The 13,221-nt window shown below is 31.7% G+C and overlaps 1 protein-coding gene across 1 annotated transcript; it reads left to right on the top strand.

Annotated features, from left to right (window-relative positions):
• Nucleotides 1–4,056: 4,056 nt before the first annotated feature.
• LOC128541363 (interferon a3-like) lies at nt 4,057–6,146 on the top strand. The gene is made up of 5 exons (XM_053511742.1): nt 4,057–4,775; nt 4,943–5,017; nt 5,109–5,255; nt 5,416–5,493; nt 5,613–6,146. Exons 1-5 carry the CDS (start codon nt 4,644–4,646, stop codon nt 5,712–5,714), a joined length of 534 nt encoding a protein of 177 aa, XP_053367717.1. The 5' UTR covers nt 4,057–4,643; the 3' UTR covers nt 5,715–6,146.
• Nucleotides 6,147–13,221: the final 7,075 nt, after the last annotated feature.

The raw sequence follows: 13,221 nt of genomic DNA, 5'->3' as shown, positions 1-13,221 counted from the left end.
CATTTGCTCAAATTTAAAAACAATCTAAAAGAAATCAAAAGAAAGTCAATAATCTGTTGATACCATTTAATGTTTTTGTGTTCAAAATCATAGCAGAAAATTTGCAGTAATTTATTTTCAATTTAAAATTTTCAACTTTTCCATGCAGTTTATCTTTACTATTATTTAATCTTACTGACTTTTTTTATTTAATCTGGTGTACATTATGTTAAATTATAAAAATGTGAATATACTGTACTTTTTATTTACAGTATGCCCTTGGGCTATTCATAACCATATTGCTAAGAAACAAGTAACAAAGTTCTGATTTGTAATCCTGATGCCAAGCCTGCTGGAACTGTTTACAAAAATCATTCAAAGAACGGAATAAACTTATTGTAATGAGGACTTGTTACAATTTACATTTACATTTAGGCATTTGGCAGACGCTCTTATCCAGAGCGACTTACATTTTTATCTCATTACACATCTGAGCAGTTAAGGGGTTAAGGGCCTTGCTCAAGGGCCCAACAGTGGCAACTTGGTGGTTGTGGGGTTTGAACCTGGGATCTTCCGAACCGTAGTCCAATGCCTTAACCACTGAGCTACTCCTGCCCTCAATGAGGACTACAATGAGGACTCAGTGGACCAATTATAATAGCTTTATATGTAAAGTGCTATTCATCAAAACACAAGAAACAAATAACAAAGTTCTGCTTTGGGATCCTTATGCCAACCCTGTTGAAATTCAAATCATTTGAGAAACTAAATAAGCTTTGTAATGAATTTTGAATGCATGAATTCAACATGATAAATTTAGCTCTATAATTGATATGAATATATTTTATATATACACTACTGTTCAAAAGTTTTAGAACACTTTCTAAATCCATGATGGTTCCTGATTTTTATTTCTTTCCACGTTGTAAAGGAATGCTGAAGGCGTCCAAAAAATGCATTAATCTCCTTTGAACAATTGATATTGAGATGTTTCTGCTACTTAAGCTCTGTAAAGACTTCATAATGCCTCTAATCTGAGGTGCTGTTAATTGGTCATTTTTCAGGCTGATAACTCTAAATGAGCTTCTCGTCTGCGGCAGAGGTAGGTTTTGGTCTCGCCCTCCTGGGATGGTCTTTATGAGAGCCAGTTTCATTTTGGTGCTTGACGGATTTTGCAAATGCACTTGACAATACTGTTCTTGCAAGGACTATTACAGAAAGGCTGACCCCTGTGTCTTAAAATAACAACTAACTGTTGTTTTTCTTGTTGTTACGTAATTACCTAATCCCTTATGTGTTATTTTATAGTTTTAAAATCCCCAGTATTGTTGTAGAATGTTGAAGATAAATCACTAAACAAAAAAAAAAAAAGAAATTTGCAAGTGTTCTAAAACTTTTGAACGGTAGTGTATATTACAGCTTAAAATTGAGCTCTATGATTAATATGTGTCTATATGTGTGTATATACTGTATATATATATTAATGCTACAATGTTTGGAATTCTTTTCCAACTCCATAATTGTTCCTATATACCTAATATGTTGTCTTTCAATTGGACGTCTTTTTCTCTACAGCTTAAGGACTATCTAGGTCAGTAAATTCATGCTTGTATATTGAAATGCTTCCAAACATGTCAAGAAGTGGCGTACAGTGGACTTCTTGTTAAATTTCACTAACTATCACCCAAAAAGTGTTGTGGTTTTGAGGCTATACATGGGAAAGCTTTATAGTTCCTTCAAATGTAAAATTGTAGTTCGAAACACATGACCTTTTGCAAAATGAAATATGCCCGTGGGAAGTTAACATGACAATTGTACAAAAACTTTGTTTTATGTAAAGTGCGCCATGAAAACATTTTAATTATAACAAACTTAAATTAGTATCAGATATACTAGACATTTTGTTACAAAAAAACATGAATACTAAAATAAATATTAATATATAAATATTAATATTAAAAATAATACTTTTTATGAAATAAAAAATATATATTTGCCCTTAAATTGGTATTGTTTAGATATTTATGTTTGTAAATCTAAAATATTTTTGTAAATTGAAAACTAAATTTTATTCATGTAATAATAAGTGCTTTTAAATTATACTGCATATTCCATAAGGACCAAACCAAGCAACACATTATTGGAATTGTGACATAATTTTTTTGGTGCCACTGATGTGGGAAAAGACACTGTTTAATGAATACACCGTGTTTTTAAATTTTTTATAGTAATTAATTGGTTCAGACTGAATATGTAAGAGACAACAATTAAGCTATAATAAAAAAGGTTTTAAACCAATATAATTGCTAAACACAAGGTTTGTTGATTATTTGTTTATTGATTTATTACTGTTTATATAATGCATTATAATATAGAAATTGATTAATCATGCTGCTGCTGCAGAGGAGAAGTTAATTTAGAGTTACCAGAGTCAGAAATCACCAATTAACACCTCAGATATATACATATGTGTGTGTGTGTGTGTGTGTGTGTGGTGTGAGCGTGCTTGTGTTAGTGCACCCTCTTTTGTTTATTTTTTGTGTGTTTGTGTGAAATTCTGCTTGTTTTTTTTTTTTTTTTTTTAAATGGCAAGAAGCGTTAAGGCAAAAAAAAACAAAACATTTTGGTCTAATCTGTCCATAGAACAATGTTCCAGAAGCCTTTATTTGTTCTGATGCAATTTTGCAAACCTCAGTCGTTCTTTTGTGTTCTTTTCAGACAGAAAAGTGTTTCTCCTGGAAACCCTTCCAAATCAGACTCATTCAGTCTTCTTCTAATAGTGCTTTATAGACTTTTACATTTAATTCAATTTAATTAAATTCAATTATATTTGTATAGCGCTTTTAACAATTGTCATTGTCGCAAAGCAGCTTTACACAATCAAAAGATTTTTTTAAGTCTGTATGGAATGTGAGTGTGCATAATTCAAAATGATCAGACTGTCCCTGGTGAACAAGCTGCGGGCGACAATGGCAAGGAAAAACTCCCTGAGATGGTAATAGGAAGAAACCTTGAGAACCTGGTCATTGAGGCCTGTAGGGTCAGAGATGTAGCTGTTGGATTTTTATTTTTATTTTTTGCATTTCTCGGATCTTGGGATGAATGTATTGGGACACAAACAAACCAAACCAAACCAAAACATTTGCTTTTATAAAGGTCTGCATCCTTGATGATTAGTTTCAAAGGCTGATGATTACCAGCACCTGTGGCCCATTATCCATTGTGTTTTTAACTTATTACCTAAACTGTAGCTTTGCGCCTTGAAAAAAGAAACATTTCAAGGTACAGTATATTGGGTTCATGTTGAAAGTTTAATTCTTGTTAAGCCAATCCGTAAATGAAATAAAATCTTTTAAGTAACTGGATTAACACATGGATTTGAAAATGTTTGGGTGCAGTTATATAATAAAATGCCCGAATAAAACAATTAAAATATTAATCATCTGATGAACAGAACATCAAAAATGCTTTAAATGTTGCTATTGCCAGATGGATCTCTCAAAGGGAGGATTTTATTATCTAAAGCGGAGAAACTATCTTCTAGTTAAAGTTGATTTATCATTCCCACACAAAGAGTGATGTGGTGAGCTATACACGAAGCTTTAGAGTTCTTCAGAATGAAAAGTTGAACCACATTACTTTTGGAAAATTAATTATGCTCATGGGAACATTACATCTTATGAAGGAAGCATACAAAAAGGAAACCTTGATTAATTAAAATATTCATTTGTAAGATATTTAAATAAGAATGAGATAAAAATAAATGTTAGGTGAAATATTAGCAATACTGTTTTTTTTTTTTTTTGTTTTGTTTTTTTTTTTGGGGGGGGGGGGATTTATCTTCTTTTATTTATTTTTTTAAGAAAATGGGTGAAACCGGAATTCACTTTAGTCCAGTGTGGGATATTTGTGCAGTATGTTTCACTATGCAGGAACAATGGCAACATATTCTGCGTGAAGGAAAAAACTTGCCCGTCAATAATTTCTGTTAGCTGTGCGCGGACTTGCTTCCGGTTTGAACTCCATAAATGCGAATTGCTAACCATCATTACAAACTGCTAATCATCATTGCGGTTGTGTTTCACGCTCGCTGTCTGAGCTCCTGCGCTTTCTGTTTCTGTTTCAGCAGAATTCTTCAGTAGGAATTTCCTCAAAGCTTCGATGTGAATCTCACACACAGATAAAGACCTGAAGACCGCATACTACACTACTATCTGACTGCTTCCACATGCTGCTTAGTAAGTAAATATGCTTGTTTTTGTATCCTGACCACGCCAATAATTTCGTCATCAGCGCTTACGTCGAGAAAATCAGCCAAGTTTAGAAAAAAAGTATTATTATTTTTACATAGCTGAACACATGAACAAATACAATAACACATAATACATTTATTCATACACATAATATAAACTATAACTATTACACACGCAGGCACACTCCTTATCAGTATGTGGTTTTGCAGTGGTATTTGGTATTTGTGGTTGGTTTTTTTCAGAAAGTGAATTTCGATTCGTACTTTCCTTACATTGTACATCTCGCTTGCCTATAAATGATGAGCATAACAGCTCAGAAGATGGTGAGAGTAAAGTATAGAGCACTTCACACTCTTATTAAGAGTAAGGGTCTGCTGGACAGAAAAGTAGAGTGTGTATACTGGGAATACAATGTTTGTACGTTTGGTGCACCTTTGTGTCATTTTGACTTTGTGCAGTGTGAGCTCTGGCTTCAGCTGCCGATGGATCAATCTTAAATTCAAGCAGCACCATGAGACATGTTTAGCACTGCTTAGAGAAATGGTGAGTTTCTCTCTCTCTCTCTCTCTCTCTCTCTCTCTCTCTCTCTCTCTCTATCTATCTATCTATCTATCTATTAATTATTTTATTGTATTATTAATTATCTATTTACTTAATGCAAAATATTTTGGAAAATATTTAACACAGGCATACTCTTTTTATTTCTACAGGGGGAAGAATTTAGCACCAACTCGTCCATTCCAGATAACTGGCATCACTGGTTCTTTAACCAAAGCTATTCTCAGGTTAATATTTTAATGAATAATGGTGTTTACACACAACAATTGTTGTCCTGATCCTGTACACCTAATATTCATCTCTATCTTTCTTTCTCAGCCAGAGAAACAGATCGGGTTCATCATTCAGTCTCTGGAGGAGATTTCTCGGTTATTGGAAGAGTCAGACAATGTTTCCTGGAACAAGGACAAGCTGGACACTTTGTTACATATGCTGGATCTGCAGGCCAACGGACTTCGTTCATGTGTGAGTGCTCTTTTTCTCAATACTTTCAGTATATCAGGCAGCTGTTGGATTAAGAGTAATGTGAAGCTCTTTTTTTTTTTGGTCTGGCATTTGCTCAAATTTAAAAAAGCATGATATACTCTTTCTATAACCTTGGACCTGTTTGTTTGGTTTAACACAGCTTGATCACAAAGTGAAAAAGAGCAAAAGATTGCCCTTGTACTTCAAACGACTAAGAGATCTCACCAAGAATGACAAGGTAAAAAATTATCTTAATGTTCTTTATTCACATACACTGTGACAGAGACAGAATGATATTTAATGTAAATGTGAAATGATGCTGGCAAGGTTTAATATTGGAATTTAATTTTACAACAGGAGAAGAATGAGGCCTGGGAGGGGATCAGAAAAGAACTGCTTCAACTTTTTGGGCTGCTGGACTTCTTCCCTGCTGTCTCTGTGAATAATGACAGCATGTGAATAAAGGAGAGTCAATGAGTCAAATGCTTATTTAATGCTTTTGTGTTCAAAATGTTCAAAATGTGTTATGCATTTTCTATGCTACATTTTTTTTCCATGAAGTTTAAAGTTAAATGAACTTTATATGCTCTTTATTTAATCTTACTGATTTTTTATTTATTTAAATATGTATATTTTTGTTAATTAAAAAAAAGGTCATATGCTGTACTTCTTATTTATGCCTTTAGGCTATTTATAACCTTATTGTCTTATTTATTTATTTATTTATTTATTTGTATCTTTATTATATGTGTATATTTTTATATTATGCAGCTGGACTGTAAAAATCTTGAGAATGATTTGAATGAACAATAAGTGAATTTTTAATGAAAATATTAAATGTCTTAAATTTAAATGGAAAAATGTCCATTATTACAATGAGGACTCAGTGGACCATTTCTTGCACTGTTTTTACAGTCAGAACTACTTGGTGGAAGTAATTAATTAATAAAAACTTACTACCTGTTTTGAAAAGCTATATTTTTAATAATCTTAATTATTTAAGCAAAAATTATTTGGCAAATAAATGTAATTTCTTAATACATTGAGACATAAGTAAAATTTGTTTGTTAATGTCAGAGGTGACCAAAATAAAATGTAAAACGTTTAAAACATGTATTAAGTTTTTATAATTTTTTTTTTTACTATATTCCCAAAACTAAATTTTTATGCAAAAATGTGTAATTCAAACAGTCTTTTCAATAATGACATTAACACATCTGCATCAGTTTTGACAAGAAAATAGATCTTGCTAATATGATTAAGAAAGAACAGTCTGGAAGATTAATTTGTAATACCATTAGATTAGTAAAATATATAAATGACTAAGTACATTGAGATATACAGTAAATGTTATTATGCTTGTTGACAATTATGAAGCATTTACTACAATTTGAGATGAATTTATGTTTATAGTTAAAGTATCCACATCATAAATTGTAGTTATATATAAAACACCAAAACACCCTTGATTCAAACTAATGTAAATCAAAACCAAAATCAAAAATTTGCTTGTATATTAAAATGCTTCCAAACATGTAAAGAAGTGGCAACTAGTGCACCTCTTGTTAAATTTCACTTAGTAGCACACAAAGAGTGTTGTGGTTTTGAGGCTATACATGGGAAAGATTAATAGGTTCTTTAACTGCAAGCTGATAGCATTGAAACATGAAACATATTACCTTTTGGAAAATTAAATCTGCTTGTGAAAGTTAATGACAGTTACAAAAATCTGCAAACATACAAAAATAAACTTTTATACATGTAAAGTGCTCCATAAATATATTTTAATTATAAGATACTTAGATTAGACATACTAGACACTTTGTGACAAAAAATAATAAACTAGGTTTTTTTGTTTTTTAATATTTGCCTTAAGCTTTCTAAAAAATTAATTGTTTGTATATTTGTTATGTTGGTAAACCTAAAATATTTTGTAAATTAAAAACAAAACTGTATTCATGTAAAAAGCATCAAGTATTTTCCAAATTATACTGCATGGAAGGGGGGGGGGGGGGGCAACGGTTGTGGGTATGGACACTGTTTAATAAATACACTGTGTTTATTGGTTCAGACCAAATATATATGAGACAACATTTAAAACCGTTTTTTAAAAAAAGGTTTCAAGCCAATATTACTGCTAAGTGCAGGATTTGTTGATGATTTGTTTTTTATTTATTTATGCTCCTATAATGCATTATAATATTGAAATTGATTATTCAGGCTGCTGCTTATTTTAGAGTTACCAGAGTCAGAAATCACCAATAAAGAAACACCACTTTAGATTAGAGCCATTATGAAGGCCTTTACGAAGCCTTCATTGCCTTATATACTGTATATAATGTGTGTTTGTGTGTGAGTGTGTGTGTGTGTATGTGTTTGTGTTAAAGTTAGTGCAGCTCTTTTATTTATTTTTTGTGTTTGTGTGTTTGTGTGTAAAAATCATCTGATCATAGCTTATTTTTAACCATGACATCATTTATTTCTTTACAAAATTGCTTCACCTCATTGAGGTTTTTTTGACATGCTCATGCACAGCTTTCTTAAGGTCATTTCAATTGGATTAAAATCTGAACATTGACCAGACCAATTTGAAACCTTGATTCTTTTATTTTTTAGCCATTATGGTATAGATTTACTAATGTGTAACAAGTTTTAGCTGACGGAAAGATGGCCTCACATTTGCATCATTTGCATCAAGGAGTTCATGGTTGACTCAAGCTTCCCAGGTCCTGTGGCTGCAAAAAAGTCCCCATCATATCCCCTCTACCACCTTACTTGAAAGTGGGTATGAGATGTTTCTGTTGAAATGCGCCTTGGCTTTTGCAATACATAGCATAAATTTGATTTATCATTCTCACACAAAGAGTGCTGTGGTGTACTATAAGTGGACAAACTTTAGAGTTCTTCAGAAACTGCAGAATGAAACGTTCCACCACATTAACTTTTGGAAAATTAATTATGCTTATGGGAACATCACATACAAAAAGAAATATTGATAAATATTTAATAATAATAAAATTAAGGCAGTTTCTTACCTAATGTTACATACTGTATATCTATTAGAATAAAAAAGCATTTTTTAAAACATTGGTCTAGTTTCTGTAAACCTAAAATATTTGTAAAAAAAAAAAAAAAAAAAAGTGTGAAATATTAGCAATACTCGTGTGGGATAGCTGGGTGGCATGCCAGTACCCAAACCCCCCAGCCACTGGATGCAGTGCCGGTCCCAAGCCCGGATAAAATGGGAGGGTTAAGTCAGGAAGGGCATCCGGCGTAAAACCTGTGCCAAGTTGTTGTGCGGACCGGATATTCAGCTGTGGCGACCCCTTGCCGGGAGCAGCCGAAAGACCACCAACAACAACAACTCGTGTTGGATAGCTAATTCTACAGTTTAAAAAAAAAATATATATATTTTATTATTATTTTATTATTGTTATTTTTTTTAAGAATATGGGTGAAACCTGAATTTCAGGTAAAATAAAATCTTTAGCACATGTAAAACAGGACTCTAAAAAACATTTGAAACACATTTATTCTGCAGTAGTAATGTATAAATAATAAGGATTAAGTATAGATATATGTAAATTACTAGTTTTTTAATGACATATTTGAAATATTTACATGCCACGTTAAAGTGAAGTGGGACGGCTACCAAAATAATTATCGAAATATTAAATTATGTTTATACAATATCCTAAAAATGCCGTTTTTTTTAGCCAAGTATAATCAGGTGTAGGTATAATTAGTGGTCCGGGGGCTAATGCAACACTGAGTTCTGTTTAGACTGAATTTTCGGTGTTTTTACTTTAATGTGATATTTGTGCAATCTATTTCACTCATCGGCGAAAATGGCAACATAGTCATAGCGTGAAGGAAAAAACATGCACGTGAATACTTTCAGAATCATACATTATTAGTTACAAACTTTATGATGCTTTTTGACTTCTGTGAAGCTTTTGCTAAAATTAGAGATGAATTTAAGCTGAAACTGAAAGTTTTTTCTTTGTATCTGTTAGATATTTTAATGATTCAAAACATTTCATAAAGGATAATACACTTAGATTTCTGATGGGATTTTGAATTAGGGTAGACCATTTCCCATCATGTTTTAAATTATCACCTAAATTATAGCTTTGTACCATACCTTAAAATTAGATTATTTAAAGAGTAAACTAGTGTTAGGTTGGGAAAATTTTGAAAATGTAATTTTGAAAATGATATAACAATATTCTTTACCAAAATACAAAACATAATCCAACAAACTCTGTTGAGCAACCATATTAACAATTTCCAATTGTTCAGTTATAAAATAGTCCTAATCTAAACAAATATAAATCAAAACTTACATTTTTATAAATGACTGAGTTTATCCGAAAAATGCATATTATGTGGCTATTGACAGACATACAGTATACTGGACTGGGTCAGTACTGTAAATGTATGCTTGTATCTTGAAATGCTTCCAAACATGTTACCTCTTGTTAAATTTCACTTACTAGTGTATTGCATTCCTGTAAGGTTTTTTCAAATAATACGCAACATTTTGTAAGATTCAAAACTGGACAACCAAAACATAAATTTTTCATACTCATTTAGTGTTTCAGACTGAATAAAAAAAAATCTATAATAAGAAAGTTATAAAACATAAAATATAGCAAATATATATTTTTTCCAAACACAAGATTTGTTAATTATTTCTCTATTGTTATATAATGGATTATTGTATAATATAACAATTGATGAGTAATGAAGAAACAAGAGAACAGGCCACAGATGGTCAAATTCAAGTTCAAATTCAAATTTTATTCGTCACATACACAATCATACCCAATACGATATGCAGTGAAATGCTTACACGACCGCAAGTGACCTTAAAAGTAAAAGCTTATTTACAAGAAATAAATATTAATAAAAAAAGAAATACAGTAGAAAATAAAATTTAGCTGGGTAAAAATAGAGTAAAAATGTTTATGTACAAAAAAAATATTCTGTACAATAGAAAATATAGAAAATATGATTTTTTTGTATAAATAAAGGAAAATGCCTGGAGGGTGTGCAAATATGCATGAAAGTGACTTATTATTAAAGTGACTTGTGTGCATGATCCAAGAATGAAACATAAATATGTAATTGGTCATGCAATTGTCTGTCAGCAATTTGTTCCATTATTTCTAAACACTCAAAATGGTGTGAGTTTGTATGTAAATGGCTGTAAATACATACTGCCAGACAAAAGTTTGGACACATTTTCTAATTCAATGGTCTTTCCTGGTTCTTATTTCTTTCTACATTGTAAAACATTTAAACAGTTAAAATTGAGACGTGCCTTTATAACGGCTCTAATCTGAAGTTCTGTTAATTGGTTATTTTTTAAATGGTAACTCTAAATAGGCTTTTCTTCCTTCTCAATAATTTCTCTTAAATAAATCTTTCCCACTTCTATTTAAATGTAATTAATTTCACGAAAAGATTGCTGTGGTTTTAATGCTATACGTGGAAAAGTTTGAGAGTTCTTCAGAAACTGCTGACTCAAAGGTTGAACTACATTAACTTTTGGAAAATTAAATATGCTCGTAGGAACATCACAACAAGATACTGGAAAAAATTATAGTTTCGCATTGGAAACATTTAAGGAATGTCAAACATGTGGAACACACACTCATTTCTGCACCATGACATGTCCAGGTTTATTTTCTAGCAATGTAAATAAACTATAAGAATATGCAAATTACCAGTTGTTCAGTGACATAAGTGAAATATTTGAATGCCACATTAAAGTACAGTAAAGTGGGACAGCTACCAAAATTATTTTTGAAATATGAAATTATTTTTATACAGAAACCTAAAAAAGGCATGTTTAATTCAGGTATAATCAGGTGTAGGTGTAATTAATGTACCTAATGTAACACTGAGTTGTTTTGAACTGAATTTTCGGTTTGTTTCCCAGTCCTGTGTGTGATATTAGTGCAATCAGTTTCACTGCAGCAACAATGGCAATATTCTGTGTGAAGGAAAAAACATGTACGTGACAACATACTTTGTTTTAGCTTTGCGCGTACTTCACTTTATCGACTTGATTTCGGTTTGAACTTCATTAACAAACTGTTAACAATCATTACCAACTGCTAATCATTATTGCGGTGGTGTTTCACACTCGCTGTATGAGCTCCTGCGTTTTCTGTTTCTGTTTCAACAGAATTCTTCAGTAGGAATTTCCTTCAAGCTGAAGCCCGCATACTAATCTACTATATAGTATGGAAACGTCTAAATAGGTGTCTGACTGCCCAAGTAAAAAAAAAAGCATGCTAAGTATATTAAATCCTAGTTAGTAAGCTTCTCCTTTTCTTTCCATTGTGCATCTTGCTTGTTGCCTATAAATCCTAAGCATTAACAGCTCACACGATGGTGAGAGTAAAGTATAGAGCACTTTACACTCTTATTAAGAGTAAGACTGCTGGACAGGAAAGTAGAGTGTGTATACTGGGAATACAATGTTTGTACGTTTGGTGCACCTTTGTGTCATTTTGACTTTGTGCAGTGTGAGCTCTGGCTTCAGCTGCCGATGGATCAATCTTAAATTCAAGCAGCACCATGAGACATGTTTAGCACTGCTTAGAGAAATGGTGAGTCTATCTATCTATCTATCTATCTATCTATCTATCTATCTATCTATCTATCTATCTATCTAATGTATTATTTTATTATTTATTTTTATTATTTATATCTATCTATCTCATTTATTATTTTATTAATCCTGATCTATAATATAATGCAAAATGATTTTGTAAAATATACAACACAGGCATACACTTTTTTTTCCTACAGGAGGAGGAAATCAGTACCAGCTCATTCATTCCAGATAACTGGCATCACTGGTTCTTTAACCAAAGCTATTCACAGGTCAATATTTTAATGATAGTGTTCATATACAACAACTGTTGTCCTAATCCTGTACACTTTCTTGATGTTCATCTCCATCTGTTGTCCTCAGCCCGAGAAACAAATCTGGTTCATCATTCAGTCTCTGGATGAGGTCTCTCGGTTATTGGAAGAGTCAGACTCTGTCCCTTGGAACATGGACAAGCTGGACACTTTGTTACATATGCTGGATCTGCAGGCCAACGGACTTCGTTCATGTGTGAGTGCTCCTTTTCTCAATACTTTCAGTATATGTATCATGCAGCTGTTGGATGAAGAGTAAAGAGAAGTCCTGATTTTTTTTGCCTGGCATTTGCTCAAATCAAAAAGTATAATGTACTCTTTCTATAACCTTGGACCTGTTTAATTTGATTTACACAGCTTGATCACAAAATGAAAAAGAACAAAAGATTGCCCTTGTACTTCAAACGACTAAGAGATCTCACCAAGAATGACAAGGTAAACAATCATCTCAATGTTCTTTATTCACATACATTGTGACAGAGACAAAATTATATTTGATATAAATCTGAAATGATGTAGGTGGCAAGGTTTAATATTAGGGTTTAACTTTACGACAGAAAAATAATGAGGCCTGGGAGGGGATCAGAAAAGAGCTGCTTCAACTTTTCGGGCTGTTGGACTTCTTCCCTGCTGTCTCTGTGAATAATGCTGCAAAGAAGATTCACTAATCTGTTTAATCCTCATTTAATGTTTCTGTGCTCAAAATCATAGTAAAAAATGTTATTGCATTTTTATGCTTCATTTTTTTATGTTCCTTGAAGTTTGAAGTTAAATTAAGTTTATCTTTGTTTTTCATTTACTGAATTTTTTTAATGTACATTTATGTTAAATTATAAAAAAATATGCATATAAAATATGGTATACTTTTTATTTATACTACTATGCTATTTATAACCATATTGTCTTATTTATTTATTTATTTATTTATTTATTTATTTATTTATATTTGAATTATATGTGTAGAGTATATTCATATATTATGCAGCTGGACTGTGAATGTCTTACAATAAAAAATACATTTAAA

This window comes from Clarias gariepinus, chromosome 14 (genome assembly GCF_024256425.1).
Source record: "Clarias gariepinus isolate MV-2021 ecotype Netherlands chromosome 14, CGAR_prim_01v2, whole genome shotgun sequence".
NCBI classification, from domain to species: domain Eukaryota; kingdom Metazoa; phylum Chordata; class Actinopteri; order Siluriformes; family Clariidae; genus Clarias; species Clarias gariepinus.
Note: the sequence above shows the minus strand (reverse complement) of the source record. Positions and strands in the feature narration are given on the sequence as shown.